The sequence below is a fragment of the Saprolegnia diclina genome (assembly GCF_000281045.1).
Source record: "Saprolegnia diclina VS20 unplaced genomic scaffold supercont1.36, whole genome shotgun sequence".
Lineage (NCBI taxonomy): Eukaryota > Oomycota > Saprolegniomycetes > Saprolegniales > Saprolegniaceae > Saprolegnia > Saprolegnia diclina.
In genome coordinates this window covers 114,221-129,345 of record NW_008246103.1, presented here as the reverse complement: position 1 = coordinate 129,345, position 15,125 = coordinate 114,221, and the positions used below count along the sequence as shown (strand labels likewise).

General features: G+C 56.9%; 11 protein-coding genes across 12 annotated transcripts; 2 read left to right on the top strand and 9 right to left on the bottom strand.

The window, feature by feature from the left end:
- Nucleotides 1–253: 253 nt before the first annotated feature.
- SDRG_10544 (histone H2A.3) lies at nucleotides 254–760 on the bottom strand. Its single transcript, XM_008616540.1, has one exon. The coding sequence runs from the start codon at nucleotides 726–728 to the stop codon at nucleotides 321–323; it is 408 nt and encodes a 135-aa protein (XP_008614762.1). The 5' UTR covers nucleotides 729–760; the 3' UTR covers nucleotides 254–320.
- A 240-nt stretch (nucleotides 761–1,000) lies between these two features.
- SDRG_10543 (histone H2B) lies at nucleotides 1,001–1,360 on the top strand (the record flags this gene model as incomplete). The annotated part of the gene is made up of 1 exon (XM_008616539.1): nucleotides 1,001–1,360. One exon carries the CDS (start codon nucleotides 1,001–1,003, stop codon nucleotides 1,358–1,360), a length of 360 nt encoding a protein of 119 aa, XP_008614761.1.
- A 23-nt stretch (nucleotides 1,361–1,383) lies between these two features.
- On the bottom strand, nucleotides 1,384–2,353 carry SDRG_10542 (hypothetical protein). Its single transcript, XM_008616538.1, has one exon. It carries the CDS (start codon nucleotides 2,268–2,270, stop codon nucleotides 1,497–1,499), a length of 774 nt encoding a protein of 257 aa, XP_008614760.1. The 5' UTR covers nucleotides 2,271–2,353; the 3' UTR covers nucleotides 1,384–1,496.
- A 126-nt stretch (nucleotides 2,354–2,479) lies between these two features.
- On the bottom strand, nucleotides 2,480–4,424 carry SDRG_10541 (hypothetical protein). The gene is made up of 3 exons (XM_008616537.1): nucleotides 3,454–4,424; nucleotides 2,727–3,410; nucleotides 2,480–2,681 (listed from the first exon to the last, which is right to left on the bottom strand). The coding sequence occupies exons 1-3, from the start codon at nucleotides 4,307–4,309 to the stop codon at nucleotides 2,572–2,574; spliced, it is 1,650 nt and encodes a 549-aa protein (XP_008614759.1). The 5' UTR covers nucleotides 4,310–4,424; the 3' UTR covers nucleotides 2,480–2,571.
- Nucleotides 4,425–5,189: 765 nt separating this feature from the next.
- SDRG_10540 (histone H4) lies at nucleotides 5,190–5,695 on the bottom strand. The gene has a single exon (XM_008616536.1). The coding sequence runs from the start codon at nucleotides 5,674–5,676 to the stop codon at nucleotides 5,365–5,367; it is 312 nt and encodes a 103-aa protein (XP_008614758.1). The 5' UTR covers nucleotides 5,677–5,695; the 3' UTR covers nucleotides 5,190–5,364.
- A 242-nt stretch (nucleotides 5,696–5,937) lies between these two features.
- Nucleotides 5,938–6,471, top strand: SDRG_10539 (histone H3). Its single transcript, XM_008616535.1, has one exon. The coding sequence runs from the start codon at nucleotides 5,976–5,978 to the stop codon at nucleotides 6,384–6,386; it is 411 nt and encodes a 136-aa protein (XP_008614757.1). The 5' UTR covers nucleotides 5,938–5,975; the 3' UTR covers nucleotides 6,387–6,471.
- Nucleotides 6,472–6,866: 395 nt separating this feature from the next.
- On the bottom strand, nucleotides 6,867–7,650 carry SDRG_10538 (hypothetical protein; the record flags this gene model as incomplete). Its single annotated transcript, XM_008616534.1, has 2 exons — nucleotides 6,937–7,650; nucleotides 6,867–6,886 (listed from the first exon to the last, which is right to left on the bottom strand). Exons 1-2 carry the CDS (start codon nucleotides 7,478–7,480, stop codon nucleotides 6,867–6,869), a joined length of 564 nt encoding a protein of 187 aa, XP_008614756.1. The 5' UTR covers nucleotides 7,481–7,650.
- A 388-nt stretch (nucleotides 7,651–8,038) lies between these two features.
- On the bottom strand, nucleotides 8,039–9,167 carry SDRG_10537. 2 transcript variants are annotated; one of them, XM_008616532.1, is made up of 2 exons: nucleotides 9,093–9,167; nucleotides 8,039–9,029 (listed from the first exon to the last, which is right to left on the bottom strand). In XM_008616532.1, exon 2 carries the CDS (start codon nucleotides 8,785–8,787, stop codon nucleotides 8,074–8,076), a length of 714 nt encoding a protein of 237 aa, XP_008614754.1. In that variant the 5' UTR covers nucleotides 8,788–9,029; nucleotides 9,093–9,167; the 3' UTR covers nucleotides 8,039–8,073. The 2 variants fall into 2 exon arrangements, with proteins under 2 accessions (XP_008614754.1, XP_008614755.1); XM_008616533.1 differs by lacking the exon at nucleotides 9,093–9,167 and having other exon boundaries at nucleotides 8,074–8,770; nucleotides 8,818–8,903.
- A 394-nt stretch (nucleotides 9,168–9,561) lies between these two features.
- On the bottom strand, nucleotides 9,562–10,350 carry SDRG_10536 (hypothetical protein). Its single transcript, XM_008616531.1, has one exon. The coding sequence runs from the start codon at nucleotides 10,266–10,268 to the stop codon at nucleotides 9,567–9,569; it is 702 nt and encodes a 233-aa protein (XP_008614753.1). The 5' UTR covers nucleotides 10,269–10,350; the 3' UTR covers nucleotides 9,562–9,566.
- A 407-nt stretch (nucleotides 10,351–10,757) lies between these two features.
- SDRG_10535 (hypothetical protein) lies at nucleotides 10,758–11,559 on the bottom strand. The gene has a single exon (XM_008616530.1). The coding sequence runs from the start codon at nucleotides 11,447–11,449 to the stop codon at nucleotides 10,823–10,825; it is 627 nt and encodes a 208-aa protein (XP_008614752.1). The 5' UTR covers nucleotides 11,450–11,559; the 3' UTR covers nucleotides 10,758–10,822.
- A 670-nt stretch (nucleotides 11,560–12,229) lies between these two features.
- On the bottom strand, nucleotides 12,230–12,809 carry SDRG_10534 (hypothetical protein). Its single transcript, XM_008616529.1, has one exon. It carries the CDS (start codon nucleotides 12,803–12,805, stop codon nucleotides 12,284–12,286), a length of 522 nt encoding a protein of 173 aa, XP_008614751.1. The 5' UTR covers nucleotides 12,806–12,809; the 3' UTR covers nucleotides 12,230–12,283.
- Between the last annotated feature and the right edge of the window lie 2,316 nt (nucleotides 12,810–15,125).

Below are 15,125 nucleotides of genomic sequence, written 5' to 3'. Positions count from 1 at the left end.
AGCTCGACGACGAACTCGACGCAAGTTTGTCGTATCCGCTACGAGGCCTTCAGACCGTGTGGGCTATGTGAGGCTCTGCGCTTCTCTCTTGGGTCATAGGCATGCGAGAGGCTTCTATTGCGAGCCTTCCGGCAAGACGAGTTGGAGCTCTAGTTCGACCATGATCGTATCCTATCGTGGACCTCGTTCGTCGAGAGAGGGTGGAGTGAATTTAAAATGCCGACTCATGGCGGTTGAGCCTTCATAAGACAGGTGTGCAGGACGAAATGATTAAATATAAGCGTGTAGAGCGAAATGTAGAGACACATGCGCGCAGAAGCTTACGCCTTCGGGGCCTTGGCTTCCTTGGTCGGGAGCGACGACTTCTTGGGAAGGAGAATATTGTGGATGTTGGGGAGGACACCACCGGACGCGATCGTCACGTCGCCAAGGAGCTTGTTGAGCTCTTCATCGTTGCGCACCGCGAGCTGGATGTGGCGCGGGATGATACGCGACTTCTTGTTGTCGCGCGCAGCGTTACCAGCAAGCTCCAAGATCTCGGCGCAGAGGTACTCGAGGACCGCAGCGAGGTAGACAGGCGCGCCGCCACCAATGCGCTGGGCGAAGCGGCCCTTCTTGAGGAAGCGAGCAACACGACCGACGGGGAACTGGAGACCCGCCTTGGACGAGCGCGACGACGCCTTGCCCTTGGCACCGCGACCGCCCGTAGCCTTACCCTTGCCCGACATGTTGGTTGTTGCTTGGAAGCTGGAAATTGAAATATGTCACGTTGCCGCCGTCGATCTTCGCCACCGCTGCCAGAAATATTCCACCAATCCTGATCCGTGCCGCCACAATGAAACCAATCAAAAGTTGTGATCAACCTTCATAGCCAATCATGGATGCGGATTCAAAGCAAGCCAATCCGCGGGAGCCATTTCGCGCCACGGCGGATCCTTGCGACACGGCCATCGCTGCGCCACGGAATCCCATTTTCGAATTTGCATTCCAAGCAACCAAGATGGCCAAGACCCCGAGCAAGAAGTCCGCCAAGGCCCCGAAGAAGACGGGCGAGAAGGGCAAGGCCAAGAAGGGCAAGCGCGTCGAGTCGTACTCGACGTACATCTACAAGGTCCTCAAGCAGGTCCACCCGGAGACCGGTATCTCCAAGCGTGGCATGTCGATCATGAACTCGTTCATCAACGACATCTTCGAGCGCATTGCGTCCGAGGCCGGCAAGCTCTCGCGCTACAACAAGAAGTCGACCTTGTCGTCGCGTGAGATCCAGACTGCTGTCCGCCTCATGCTCCCCGGCGAGCTCGCCAAGCACGCTGTCTCGGAGGGCACGAAGGCCGTGACCAAGTTCACGTCGTCGGCGTAGATTCGCGCCCTGCGATGTATGTAGCGAGCACTCATTTTCATTTGGTGTTCTTCAACACCACCCTATTTACAGGAAATTCATCTCGTCTTTACGTCAATGTGTCAACCATATCCGAGAGAATATACTTGGCCTTGGACTAGTAGAGGAACGGGACGATAGCCTTGCGCGTGCGAGGGTAGTCCTTGAAGTGCGACTGGTACCATGCGTGGTGACTCGCGGCGCGGGGCACCAAGTTCGCGGCGGTCCAGAGCACAAAGGTCGTCGCCGCGGGGTTCCACGCCATGAGGCCAAAGCCCGCCCACTCGATGCACTCGCCCAAGAGGTTCGGGCACGAGATGCGCTCAAAGAGGAAGCCACGGGGGATCTTGTACCCGGTTTCATTCGGCTTGCGGAGGCGGATGAGCATCGTGTCACAGATGCAGTTGATGGCCATGCCAGCAAGAAAGAGCAAGAGACCCAAAACCGTGCTCGGAGAGACAAGCCAGGACGCATCGTACGCGGCGCTGGCATGCAGCAAGTACGCGCCGTTGAGCCCCGCGTTGACGAGGTTGAAGCCACACGCGCAGAGGACGATAAGGACCGGCATCGGCTTGGGGGTGGCCGCGATGCGCAGCGGGTAGATGATCGACCGGTTCGCGTAGTGGGCGACCCAGAGCGTGTAGAGCACCCACGCATATGAGGACGACGGGCGGGCGTCCACGTAGTACTCGCGCCACGCGCAGCCGCCCATGATGAGCAGCGACGGCAGCTCCATGAGGCACCAGCCGACCTTGTTGTTGAGCACAGGGCCCCATGCAGTGGACGTGTGTCGACCGAACGGCGCCGTCACAAACTGAAGCAGCACGTACGTGACGAGTGCGACCGCGATCCACGCATAGCAGAGCGTCGGCAACGAGGACGCGGCCAGCATTGCGCTCTTCCGACTGCCAGACTACGGATACGCTGTAGCATTCTTCCGGACGATCTTGGCGGATTGACGTTCTTAGCAGCCAAGTGCTGCGGGTTTCGCTGCCCCTCCGTGTTCGGAGGCCGTCATGCCTCCACTTTCTCATAACCAAGACTTGCCATTATCATCCCTCCTATCGATATACCTTGCAGCGGTGCAGACAACGACGGGGATTACGCGGTTAGATACAGGGGGTATCAATCTAGTATTTTTGTTAGTCATTTTATCTACTGGCCGCATGTACTAAAAGTAAAGGGTCGATGGGTCAGACCCATTGCTTGAGGCGAAAGTAAAAGCGCAGCGTGATCGTGATGAAGAGGATGAGGCCCCAAAACACGAGGTACCCGTAGCGCGAGTGGAGCTCGGGCATATAGTCTACGCACCGCAACATTAGCATATTCGGACGTGGGGCCGTCGTACCAAAATTCATGCCGTAGACGCCCGTGAGAAACTGGGCGGGGAGGAAGACCGTCGTGACGATCGTGAGTGTGTACATGACGTAGTTGGTCTGCGTCGACTTGGCGTCGCGGTACTCTTCGATCATGCCCCGGCACATTTGCGACTGCCACTCGATCTCATCGAGAATATGGTTGGTGTGGTCGTGGACGTCGCGAAAGTACGCCTTGGTCGTCTCGGGGAGCTCGGGGCTTTCCAACACGCTCTTGAGTACGTCGCGCGTCGGCTTGATGACGCGCGGGAGCTGCGCGAGTTCGATTTGCACATCCCGAAGGACACCGATGTCAAAATTATGCAACAAGCGCGCGAGTTCGCGGTCCAAGTGCATGAGGTACTGCCGGACTTGGTCCATTGCGTTGGTCATGTCGTCGACAATGACGTCGAGGACCGTGTAGAAGAGAAAGTTGGCGCCGTTGTGCCGCACTTTCGAGTACGTCGACGCCAAGCGCCGGTGGACCGTGCGCCAAATGTCGTTGGGCCGCGTCGGCTTGACGGTGATGAGCGTGTCGTCATCGACAACAAAGATCGAAACGTGTTCGATCGCGAGCTGGAATTCGTACGCTGCCATGGCCGGCGTCGACGGGGACGACGTGCCCATGAGGTAGCTCCACCAGCTGTCGTCAATAGGCGCTTCGTGCGTGGTCTCCTCTACAAGCATAATGAGTCCTGAGACTAGAGGCCAGCAACCTACGCGGAAACCGGATTGTTTGGCGCAGCACCGGAAAAATGACAAACCGGTGGGTCTCGTACGAGTCGAATTTCGGCCGCTCGTTGAGCTCGATCGTGTCTTCCATTGCGAGCGGGTGCAGCCGGTACTTGATCGCGAGCCGCTTGAGATTCAAGTGGTCGTGGCCCTGGACGTTGATCCAGCGACAGGACGCCCACGGCGCGCGGTCGTTCATAAAGAAGGACCGGAGCTCGGGCTTGTAGTGCGAGAGGCGCGTCGACGAGAAATCGACGACTTCGATCCGCGCCGGTGCGTACACCGAGTCGGTGAAGAGCGCGACCGTTTGCTCGTCAAAGAGATTGCCGAGCTTGAGCTTTTGCACAATGTCCTCAAAGACCGAGCGCGACAATGGCTCCTTGACGAACGAGAGGAGCGCGTCAACGATCGCGGGCGCGTCGGCGCACCGGATGCCTAGACTCTCGAGGCCATGGCGCAGTCCGTCGCGGCTCAAGACGCCCGAGTTGTCCGGGTCCGCTTCGTCAAACGCCAAGTGCAGGCGCGACGGCGTCACGTCAAAGTACGGGTCCAAGATCGACAAGCACTCGTCTTCAATGACAACGTCGGACGCTGGCGACGACAAGGGCGAGCTCGAAACGAGCGACGGACTTGGGCTCGGCTGCTTGATTGGCTGGCGCGGCTGGAAGGCAAAGGCCACGCTTTCTGTGCTTAAGTAGAGCTCGGTGTGCGCTGGTTGCGCCGATTGCGGCGACGACGAGCTCGTATGGATCTCTGCGAGCGGCGAGAAGTTTGGGATCTTGGCGTTGTAGCGCGGCGGCGTGATCTTGAGGAGCGGCGTGAGCTCCTTCTTGGGCATCTCCATGGCGCTCTTCCGTGCTGCTACTTGTGTGGCGTATGGGGTAGGAAGACAGCCTGGCGACGACCTCGGCAGGCGAATCAATCAGGGTCGGCAAGTCAAATGCGCTCGGACATTCAAGTCGGGAAATGCCCAGTCGCGAAGCTGACCAGCCGCTGGCGTCAGCGATTGGTTCAACTTCCTGAGACACGTATTGGGGGGTCCACCCTAATAAGATTCGAGCGTGCCGAAGGGTCTCTTGAAGCTGCATACGAACAACGACGACGCTTCCGAGGTGTTGCAGCATAGCAACAATATCTACTTGGTGGCATGGCATGCAGGACATTGATGAGAGAAACTACGTTGGCTATCCTCTACCGGTACACAAATGGCTTTGAACTTGATACGTACCGTCAAGCGAACCTTTTAGAGGGTCCCCAGCCCGGTGGGGGTGGATCTTAAAGGGATTGAGCGTGCGTCGGCTACTTGCACTCCACCTCCGCCTCAACGACGTCTGGCAGGAAAGGCCCACCACTGCTTCCCACACGAGCCACCCATGGACGCCACCCATTAACACGCGCCCGTCATGAGCAGGGAAGCCTTCTCGGAACGCTTCTTCAGTCGGATAATGCTTCCGAAGCTGAGCATGTGGTGTTGCTCATGAGAATTGACGAACAGCCCGATTGTGGTTCTGTCATGGTGCTGTTTTGGTACCACCCGGGGGGATGACGAAGCTAGAGACGTTAGCAACAACAGCTTTGTTCATGCAGTGCCGCCGGCATCATAGCCACGGCAACCTGTTCTTCTGGCTACACCACGTAAGCTCCGTCGGAACTGACCCCTTGACAGCGCAAGAGACCTGCGCAGCCTGACTGGATTCCTCTTGTTGACAAATTGGCGACTAGAACCAGATTTTGCAGCTGTGTATTCGGAGTGAGATTCGCTATCTGCTAGATGTCTGGGTCTAGCCAGATTTGGGCCACTATTCTATAGAGCTCTTTCTTAGAGGGATGGGTGGTGTTTAGAAACACCAGATGTAGAGAGACCGAAGTCTGAATTTGCACTCGTAAGGCAACGCGGATTTAACCGCCGAAGCCGTAGAGCGTGCGGCCCTGGCGCTTAAGCGCGTAGACGACGTCCATGGCCGTCACCGTCTTGCGGCGAGCGTGCTCCGTGTACGTGACCGAGTCCTTGATGACGTTCTCGAGGAAGACCTTGAGGACACCGCGGGTCTCTTCGTAGATGAGGCCCGAGATACGCTTGACACCGCCACGGCGAGCGAGACGGCGGATGGCGGGCTTGGTGATACCCTGGATGTTGTCGCGAAGGACTTTGCGGTGGCGCTTGGCGCCGCCCTTGCCGAGACCCTTGCCGCCCTTGCCACGACCAGACATGTTTGTTCTTGTTTCTTGGAGGGAAAACTGAAAATGACTTGGTAGCAATCGACATCGTATTGCGATTGGTCGAAATCAAAGGCCCGAGATATAGGTTCTGATTGGCCCTTCCTCGATTCAGAACGACAACAGGTTTGGATTGGAGGAATATTTTTCTTGCGTGATGCCATTGGCCACAAAGATGCGGGAAGCAAGGCCATTGGCCAACACTTGCGCGCCAGGGAGCTCGCGCGCTGATTGGCCAGAGCTTAGATTGCACTCCGGGATTGGCATTTCCGAAAACTCGTTCTCTCAACAACATGGCTCGTACCAAGCAAACCGCCCGCAAGTCCACCGGTGGCAAGGCCCCGCGCAAGCAGCTCGCCACGAAGGCTGCCCGCAAGAGCGCCCCTGCCACGGGCGGCGTCAAGAAGCCCCACCGCTACCGCCCGGGTACGGTCGCCCTCCGTGAGATCCGTCGCTACCAGAAGTCGACCGAGCTCCTCATCCGCAAGCTCCCGTTCCAGCGCCTCGTCCGCGAGATCGCCCAGGATTTCAAGACGGACTTGCGCTTCCAAGGCTCGGCCGTCCTTGCCCTCCAGGAAGCCGCTGAGGCGTACCTTGTCGGCCTCTTCGAAGACACCAACTTGTGCGCCATCCACGCCAAGCGTGTCACGATCATGCCCAAGGACATCCAGCTCGCTCGCCGCATCCGTGGCGAACGCTCGTAAGTCCTCGGTCGCTATGTAACATAGTACCTCACAACACTGGTGTTTTTCAACACCACCCATTGAACCAAAGAAATCTCGACACAAGGACTCGAGCGAGTTTTGGGCATCAGCCGCACTCGACTGCTAGTCTAGTTCGCGTCTAAGTGAACCCACTCCAGAATTAGTCGATTCGCACTGTAGGTGAAAGCAAGGCCAAGTTTTGTACCAGCGTTTAAGCAACCGGGGCCGTGGTAACCTTGACGCCAGATCGTGCATCTTCGCAGCCCACATCGCGGAGTACAATTGAAGCAATAGCCCAGCGCTTCGGCTTTGTTGCGGTTGCTGAAGTTGTCGATTTTCGAGGACATACTCGCATGTCATTCAAAGCACAGCGTCTGGCACGCATATCTGCAGAAATGCGGGAATCGCTTGTGGCACCAAGCGCCAAAGTATCGCTCTGCGCATTGCAGCCATGCATGCAATAGATAAACGAGTTGATTGTCAGTTTAGCAAACTAGGGGCTACAGCATGGTGGTACTCCAAGTGACACTGCTCGAGGCAAGGGAGTCACAGAGCGCGCTCCAGATCGACTCGTCGATCGCGTCATCGAGTGTCGAGGCGAGCATCGGGTCATCCTCAGAGGCAGAGAGGTCCATCAAGTCGGGTAGGTCCAAAAAGATGTCGTCGTCGTCGCCGCTCTCTTTCCGGGTCGGTGTCGCCTTTGGGCTCTCGCCGCCGTGCGATTTACAGTGCCCACTCGACCGCGCTCGGAGGAGGCACCCGTCGACTTTGCAGCGCCGGCCACCGCCGTGGCGCACGCACTTGTAACGCGCGTGCGCTTGCCGATCGCAGCCGGGTTCGGTGCAATAGCGCTTGGCGAGGGCGCCACCATGATCGACGCAAAACGAACCGCGGCTCACGGCGACGTCGCAGCCGTCGGCTTGGCACTGCTTCTTGCCGCCATGCCGCACACAGAGGTACCGCGCGTAAACCTGGTTGGTGCAGCCGTCCATCGAGCACTTGAGTTTGTTCTTGTGCATGGCGCATTTGTTGAGACCTGGCAGCGCGGGCTGGTGGCAGTCGAGGAAGAAGCAGGTTGTCGTCGAGTGTGTCATTCGTGTGGATGTCAATATTGAAATGTGGACTCATGATCACGGACAGGGGCTTAATGGACCATCATTCGCGCCGGCATGTCGAAATGGAATGATGGTAGATGGCGGGAACCACGTCGTCGTTGAACGAAGTGCCGCCTCGTGGAATTCATTATTCGAACGCTACGCTCCTTGCCCTTGACGTTACGAGCGCCTCGACATTGGGATGCTCGAGACAAACATGCGGGGGCGCGGTGCTAAAGGTGCTAAAGGTGTTCGGACGAGGTGTGACGTGGCAGGCGTGGCGCTGACCACATGCACCTGCTTTCGCTACCGCCGATGGCCGAACGCCACGTGCACTTTGATTCGGGTGGATGGTGGCAAGAAATATATGAGTGAGGTGTCATGCTCGCTGGCATACTGTGTACTAAGAGATGTTTATACCTCGAGCCATGGGCGCGCATCCTTCAACGCGCACGTGCCTGCGCTGACCACTTGCGTAGCCACCTTAACCGGATCAGTTCCAGTGTCTTCGCAGGGTCTTTGCCTGCATTCCGAGTCCAACGGTGCAAGCAAGGCGACTCGAGTAATACCAAGACGGCTCGTTTACGTTAGTCTTATCCGCCATATCGACAGAATGAGCTCTCGTACGGCGCGCTGCGAGGACTGTTGCCACGACCTGCCAAGAGCTTGGGTGCTTCACAAAGCAAGTTGAGAATCGAGTAGTCGATGCCATCGAGTGGTGTCGTCCACGCCGGGAGCGCGCTAACGTCATAAGACAAGACGTGGTCGGTGCTACAGAGCGCTGGTCGTGTTCGGCGGGACAGCGCGTGGCTTTTCTTGGTCTTGGTGCCGTTGCGGGGCGGCATGTGGCGGTGGCACGCGCCAGAGGACCGCGCATGGAGGTTGCAGCCCTCCACTTTGCAGTGGCGACCGCCACCATGGCGGACACAGCGAAACCGAGCGTGTGCCTGGCGGTCGCAGCCGAGTTCGATGCAGTAGCGCTTGGCGGCCGAGCCGCCGTGCTCCACGCAGAACGACCCGCGCGTGACGGCCGCGTCGCAGCCGAGCATTTGGCACTGCTTCTTGCCACCATGGCGAACGCAGAGGTACCGGGCGTAGACTTGGTTGGTGCAGCCGTCAATCGAGCACTTGATCTTGTTCTTGTGCGAGACGCAACGCGCGGTGCCGGGCACAGCCGGTCGGTCGCAGCCCAAGAAAGTGCAGGTCATGCTACTCGGCAGCGAGAAGAAGATTTCGAAGTGAGACGATAAAACGATGGTGCTCGAATGTGACTGGTCGGCCCCACTCCTCCTACGTAAGCGTGTCATGGCATCGCACTGAACCCAGCGGTGTGCAACCTTGTCTTGGCGCCACAAGGATCGGTATGCGTCACGCCCAAGTTCAATCTCCACGCTGCGAGTAGCGGGAAGAGAGGAGGTACTGGTATTCTGCACCGCCGTGATATTGGGATGCACGCGATGAACTTGGGTTCGTAGAAGACCTGCTGCCACCGAGGCACACGGGGCAAAGAAGGCGACGCGACAAACACGAATTTGCTTGTTGGTTTCGACTACAATTGTACAACTTGAGAGAGAACACTGGAGAGAGAACGTCGTTGTCTACTGTGATATACCCGTGGCTGTGATCGCCGACAGAGTGCATACGTGAGACTGCCAACCGAAGCAGCGGTGGCAGCTGCGCACCCACGCAACAGACGATACGCTGGTCTATGCACCGCAGATTCGCGCCAACGATGCGAGCACATTCGAATGCTCTGCCACTTCCTGCAGTGCATAGAGCACTCACGAGTAGCCATATTTGAGAGATGATACCGATCACGGGAAGAAACGTCGACGGAGATGCAGCGTCGCTGAATTTGCCACAAGTGATGATGGATGGTCGCTAAGTGCATAAATAATAGCGCGGCAGGAAGGACGACTGATGATAGGCTAGACGCACTGCGGCACGCGTTGGCTTCCTCTCGATGTAGGTGTGTAATCGCATGATAGGACGAGTATCTCCATGCTGCCTGTAGGACTTGGGTTGCAGTACGGACCAATGGCTTCCTCCAACGCAATTATATGATAGACTACTACTCTACACTCGATTAAATTGCAATGTTGAACTCTGTCGATGCCCAGTCCACGGATGGAAGCAGTGTTGGCGTCAAAGTATCGCTCTCTGCACCAAGAAGCAGCAGCACGTCGCAGTCCTCGCCAAAGAGCGGCGCGTCGCAGAGAATATCCAGAATCGAGGCGTCAAGCGCAGTCTCCTCGCACGCAACAGGCGGTGTCGGGTCGTCGAGGGCGGCAAGGGTCATGAGGTTGGCGACTTTGGCGCCAACGCGCTGCAGCTCGGCGTTGATGTGGGCTGCCAAGTCGGCCTTCTTGATGATAGAAGGCGTCCCACTCGCGCTGGGTCGGGCCGTGTGGCGCCGGCAGTAGCCACTCGCCCGTGCGTGCACGTCGCAGCCAGCTTCTTTGCATGTGCGGCCGCCACCGTGCCGCACACACTTGTACCGGGCGTGGGCTTGGCGACTGCAGCCCGGTTCCGTGCAGTAGCGCTTGACGACGACACCGCCGTGGCCGACGCAAAACGCTCCTCGGTGCACAGGCGCGTCGCAGCCGCTGTGCTCACACTGCTTTTTGCCGCCATGGCGGATGCAGAGGTACCGGGCGTACACTTGGTTCTTGCAGCCTTCAAAGGTGCACTGGAGCTTGTTGCGATGCGTGACGCACTTGGTGGAGCCAAACCGACGCGGCTGGTTGCAGCCCGCAAACGAGCAGACAACATCATCCATGGGGGTCATATTGTCGTGTTGAAGGAGTTGGTACTTGGTGCAAAGTCGAAAAGTGCATGCGCCACGGACTCGTCGGCTTCTTGAGGTCGACTCAAAACGCTGTTTTGCAATCGCACCAGCTGTCGCCAGAAGCCAGGTGAACCAATCACAGAATCGTAGAATGATGGTTGATTGTCGCGATGGGCCCAATCCAGCAAAATATCCTGCATCGCCTCCACTGCCGCCATCGGCGTGTGGACCACAACACAAGGTGTGCGTGAAGTACGATCGCTACAAGAGTTTTGGACAAGCTCACGAAATAGGCGTGCATTGCACGCCTCCGAGCAGTGTCGTGCAGTCGACCAGCACGAATCTTCAACAAGTAGCATTGCGGTTGCCACATCAACTTGTGAATTGTGCTACTGCTTGCGATCGCGGAAAGCAGCATTCCTCCCTGCTGATCCAACTTGCATCGACGAACCGTATCGGACGCCAAGAGACATTGTTGGGTACTCATAGTACTGAAAGAAAGGACACGAAGGTTTATTCGTTGCATAAATTGAACTGGATGCTTTGCATCGCAGCTACCTCGAGAAGGAGCACGCCGGAGCATCGTCGACAAGACAGCTCCACGGAATACCGGACTGCCCTTGCGAAATCGACGCGAGCGAGTCGCAGAGCAAGGTCAAGATCGCATTGTCGATCGCATGATAGAGCGTGCTGTCGTCCATGGGCCCATCGCTCGCTGACTTTTCGAGCGGCGCAGGCGTTGAAAAAAAGGGCACCGTCACCAGTGCGGGCTCCTCGCGCTTGGTCATGACGCTGTCTGTAGCGTGGCGCCGGCAGAAACCGCCGTACCGAGCGTACATGGGACATCCGCCCTTGTGTCTGCAGCCGCGACCGCCGCCGTGGCGCACACACTTGTAGCGGGCGTGGGCCTGGCTGTTGCAACCGGGCTCCGTGCAGAGACGCTTGGCGACGCCTCCGCCATGATCAGTGCAGAACACGCCACGGCTGACAGACGCGCGGCAACTGGGTACTTGGCACTGCTTCTTCCCGCCGTGTCGTACGCAGAGGTACCGGGCGTAGACCTGGTTGTGGCAGCCGTCGCGTGAGCACTTGAGCTTGTTCTTGTGGACGACACACTTGTTGGAGTCGGGCATCGCCGGGCGGCTGCACTCAGTAAAGGTGCACACGGTCGACGGCGGCATGCGACCGAGAAGGAGGCGTCAACTTTGAAAGTGGGAATGAACGCAGAGCACCGCGTCGGCGTGCTGGAACTATCAAGCTCGATGCCTCGGGCGCACTGGCACCAAAAGCCTTTCAACGATTCTGACGATATACACTATTCCGCCAATCGGTGCCCGGCATTTTGGGATGTGGTCGGCGAGCCTGGCATTGATGGGCCGCAAAACCCAGTGGGGCGAATGATCTCTGGGCGGAACGCGACCATTACATCGCAGCACCTTTGCCGAGCCCACGCGCCATCCGAGCGAGATTGCCATCTTGCAACAGCGTACACACGGCTCCTCCTCAGTCTCATTCGCGACGCATCGGTAACAAAACCCACCCATCTCATAGGATCGCCGCCACTGGCGAAAGCAGTGATCACCCAACGACGACCATCTACCAACATCAGCTCACCGTGGTGTGAGTGCAAGCCTCGTCAACACTGGCATCAACATGTACGAGTCACAACCAACGGATACTGCAGAGTCTCCAACCCACTACTAGGTGACTGGCTACTCATATCTGTACAAATATGGAACGATCGATGGCCAAGCACTGCAGCACAGTGCTAACTTTGGTTTCGACCAAGTTCTGGCAGTAACCTTCCAAGGTGCGGAACGACGTCTTTCCAGAGTAGACCACCCGTTTTAACTCGATTTCCTCAAATGGATGATCTATCGCTTGATGGCTTATAGGCGTCTCACGATCGTCGGTCGCCAGCGCGCACGATCACGGTAGTAACAACACTCGCCGATCGTACGGTATAACGTTAGTGGTCTATTGATATAAATACAAGCTGCTTCCACTTGAATGTCTTAGCACAAGAGCTGCAAGACGTCCATGTCAATCGGGGCAAAGAGCGAGCGCGACGGCTCAAACGGCATGGGCGTCACCGACGCGCAGAGCAGCAGCGTGTACTCGTCGATTGTCTCGAACGATTCTGTCCGTGACGACGTGTGCGCGTCACAGTAGCCAGAGAGGCGTGCGTGGCTGCCACATCCGCTGAGTTTGCACTGTCGGCCACCACCGTGGCGAACGCACTTGTGGCGCGCATGGGCTTGGCGATGGCAGCCCGGCTCGGTGCAGAAGCGCTTGGCTGCGACGCCGCCGTGCTGGACACAGTACGGACCGCCGCGAGCAAAGGCGCCGCAACCAAGCGACTTGCACTGCTTCTTGCCGCCATGGCGGACGCAGAGGTACCGGGCGTAGACTTGGTTGGGGCAGCCCTCGATCGAGCACTTGATCTTGTTCTTATGGGACGCACATTTCTCCGTGCCGGGCACGATGGGCTTGGCGCAGTCGGCAAAGAGGCACGTCGTCTCGAGGCTTGTCATCATTTTCATCATACTTGGCAAATTTGAAAGTACGACCGAAGCTTCGTCTTCTTCTTTTTCTCCTTGTCGATCCTATTGTCTGGATGTTGTGCGTGCTTTTGCAACAAGCTGCTGCAACGCGCCCAGGAGGATGATCTGGCAACGGCTGGCGCTTGAGACAGTCGGTAAAGAGACGCCGTGCGGTGCTGATGCGTTGCATGCCGTCTTGAAGCGATGGGTACACCGCACCATACGAAGGTCCCTCGGTGTGGCCGTGGACAATCAAGTCGGGTTGCCAACTGCTTTCCTGTGCCAGAGATGTCCATAAATGGTTTACTACGCCGCTGCGTCACGCCATCGCTCGTGCCTGTAGCAAAATCCTTCGTGCCTCATGGCACGGCAGTATTTTGCTCGTGTACGTGGCGTCGGATGTCCTGCACCGAGTCGCTCTCAAAAATGCAAGCGCAAACTGTTGGTGAGATGTGGTTGGGCAAGGGTATACATGTAGTTGTTGTTTATCCACAACCGAGCTTCCCAACCATCGAGCACCGAGGTAAGCTTGTGGTTATCGACTTTCCTTTCGCACCGAAATGGGCGTTCGGGCGTTGACAACCGCACATCCAGTGGTATGCGGTCGAGAATTGGGTACCAATCCGACCATATGACGTGTTACGCAATGAAACCTCTACGAAAGAAACCGAGTTTCAGTGTTTTGGCGAATTGCTACGAAGACACTAAACAACTCGTCCACCGCGTGGCCATCTGCAGAACGCTGTATTATGAATGCGAGGTATCAGTCAGCAATAGCGTCGACAACGTCGCACAAAAGAGGATCGCGTGATGCCGCAGTGCCACTGCGTAGCCGCAATCATAGGGCATGCAGGTGTGGTTTGTCGGGCAAGCAGAAGCGAGTAGCGCCATTACCTATGGTATCTCTGCGCCATAGACGCGCAATTATGGACCGATAGGTCTTCATCACGGTCGTCATCTCTTTGGGGTCTCCACCCCATGACTCGAGGTCAGGGTGGGTGAGTGTGCGTTGAACGTTGTACCAGTATATGATAATAATGGCATCACTACGTCGAGCGAGTCGTGCCAAGCGTGTAGAAGGATGACGATGCGACCATGCTGGCGAGCAATATTCATGCACTGGCTGCTGTGCGACAGTGTATTAGCGCGCCTTTGATGTCGCAGCGCCGTCGATGCTGCTTGCACAAATCGGCCAGAAAGTTTATCGACTGGTTGATCGGGTGTAATGCGTGATGACTACACGAATATGCCACCGCGCTTCTACTTTTGGTCGTTTTCATGAGAAATTTGCCTGTGCGATTGTTTCTGGTTTGATGATTCTCGTGTTTCTGCCACATGTTGCAGGATCCCTGACGTTATTCTGTGCACATTGTGCGGCCAGGAGCGCTCGGAATGGGGCGCCCGCAAAATTGATTTGTACACCTTGCCAAACGCAGCACCAAGTTGTTGCAGGCATGCGCGTCTTCTCCCTTCCTATCGATGACTTCTCGCCTTTGTCGTCATCTTCTGCTTCGTGGTTGCTTGTTGTTTTGTCTCAAATGTAGTGATGATCGAAGTCATCCCTCGCGGCTCCATTTGAATGCACTCGACCTCTAGCAGCTGTGCAGCTACACTGCTCCTATCTTACGAAAAACAGCTCCTACTGGTGCGAGAGAAGAAGACCAAGACGGAGCGATGGACTCTGTTCTGTGTCCGACCCTCATTGTTGCATACGGGAATGTTAGTTTGGGTGCTGGTTTCATGCAACCCGCGCGGTACGGGGCAATATTCGCCACACCGCACACGGCCGAGACGACGAAAAGCTACGCTTTCGAACGCTCTTTTTTGCTGAATCGCGATGTGTAGCAGGGTGAGAGAACGGAGAAAGCGAATGTCGACGTGCTCGAGTGTCATACGTCTACCCATGTCCATCGTTGCCGGCTCCAGAGCGATCGATGTCTTTTCACCGGACACTTGTTGAGGGTTGTGTACAGGGAGAGACCCGAGACAAGAGAGTCTGGACCTCATGCATTGAAGCGGTCGGCCGGCCTGCTTGACAGCCTCAAATCGCCATGGAAGCACACTCACAAGATCCAGGCGCAGAGCTGGCGAGGTCGAGCAATTCGCGATTTATAGTCTTAGTCAAAGCTAACCCGCCTCGCCCACCTCTGGCATGGTGGACACCAACATGGTTGTTGCTCCAAGTAGCTTCGAGGAACCTATTTTATGGGTTATCTCCAATATCCAAGTGTCGTTTTCAAATTGTGTTGTAGCTCGGACGAAGTTGCTCGTCATACTGTACATCATTGTCATCGCTGCGACCGATGCCAGCAAC

What these genes read in the sequence shown, in the direction of transcription:
- SDRG_10544 (XM_008616540.1), bottom strand. Translation starts at nt 728, where the DNA reads ATGTCGGGCAAGGGTAAGGCTACGGGCGGTCGCGGTGCCAAGGGCAAG.
- SDRG_10542 (XM_008616538.1), bottom strand. Translation starts at nt 2,270, where the DNA reads ATGCTGGCCGCGTCCTCGTTGCCGACGCTCTGCTATGCGTGGATCGCG.
- SDRG_10541 (XM_008616537.1), bottom strand. Translation starts at nt 4,309, where the DNA reads ATGGAGATGCCCAAGAAGGAGCTCACGCCGCTCCTCAAGATCACGCCG. An exon ending in CCAAACAATCCGGTTTCCGC is followed by an intron (nt 3,411 to 3,453) that starts GTAGGTTGCTGG and finishes TTATGCTTGTAG; the next exon opens with AGGAGACCACGCACGAAGCG. An exon ending in CGTCTACGGCATGAATTTTG is followed by an intron (nt 2,682 to 2,726) that starts GTACGACGGCCC and finishes TGCGGTGCGTAG; the next exon opens with ACTATATGCCCGAGCTCCAC.
- SDRG_10540 (XM_008616536.1), bottom strand. Translation starts at nt 5,676, where the DNA reads ATGTCTGGTCGTGGCAAGGGCGGCAAGGGTCTCGGCAAGGGCGGCGCC.
- SDRG_10539 (XM_008616535.1), top strand. Translation starts at nt 5,976, where the DNA reads ATGGCTCGTACCAAGCAAACCGCCCGCAAGTCCACCGGTGGCAAGGCC.
- SDRG_10537 (XM_008616532.1), bottom strand. Translation starts at nt 8,787, where the DNA reads ATGACACGCTTACGTAGGAGGAGTGGGGCCGACCAGTCACATTCGAGC.
- SDRG_10536 (XM_008616531.1), bottom strand. Translation starts at nt 10,268, where the DNA reads ATGACCCCCATGGATGATGTTGTCTGCTCGTTTGCGGGCTGCAACCAG.
- SDRG_10535 (XM_008616530.1), bottom strand. Translation starts at nt 11,449, where the DNA reads ATGCCGCCGTCGACCGTGTGCACCTTTACTGAGTGCAGCCGCCCGGCG.
- SDRG_10534 (XM_008616529.1), bottom strand. Translation starts at nt 12,805, where the DNA reads ATGATGACAAGCCTCGAGACGACGTGCCTCTTTGCCGACTGCGCCAAG.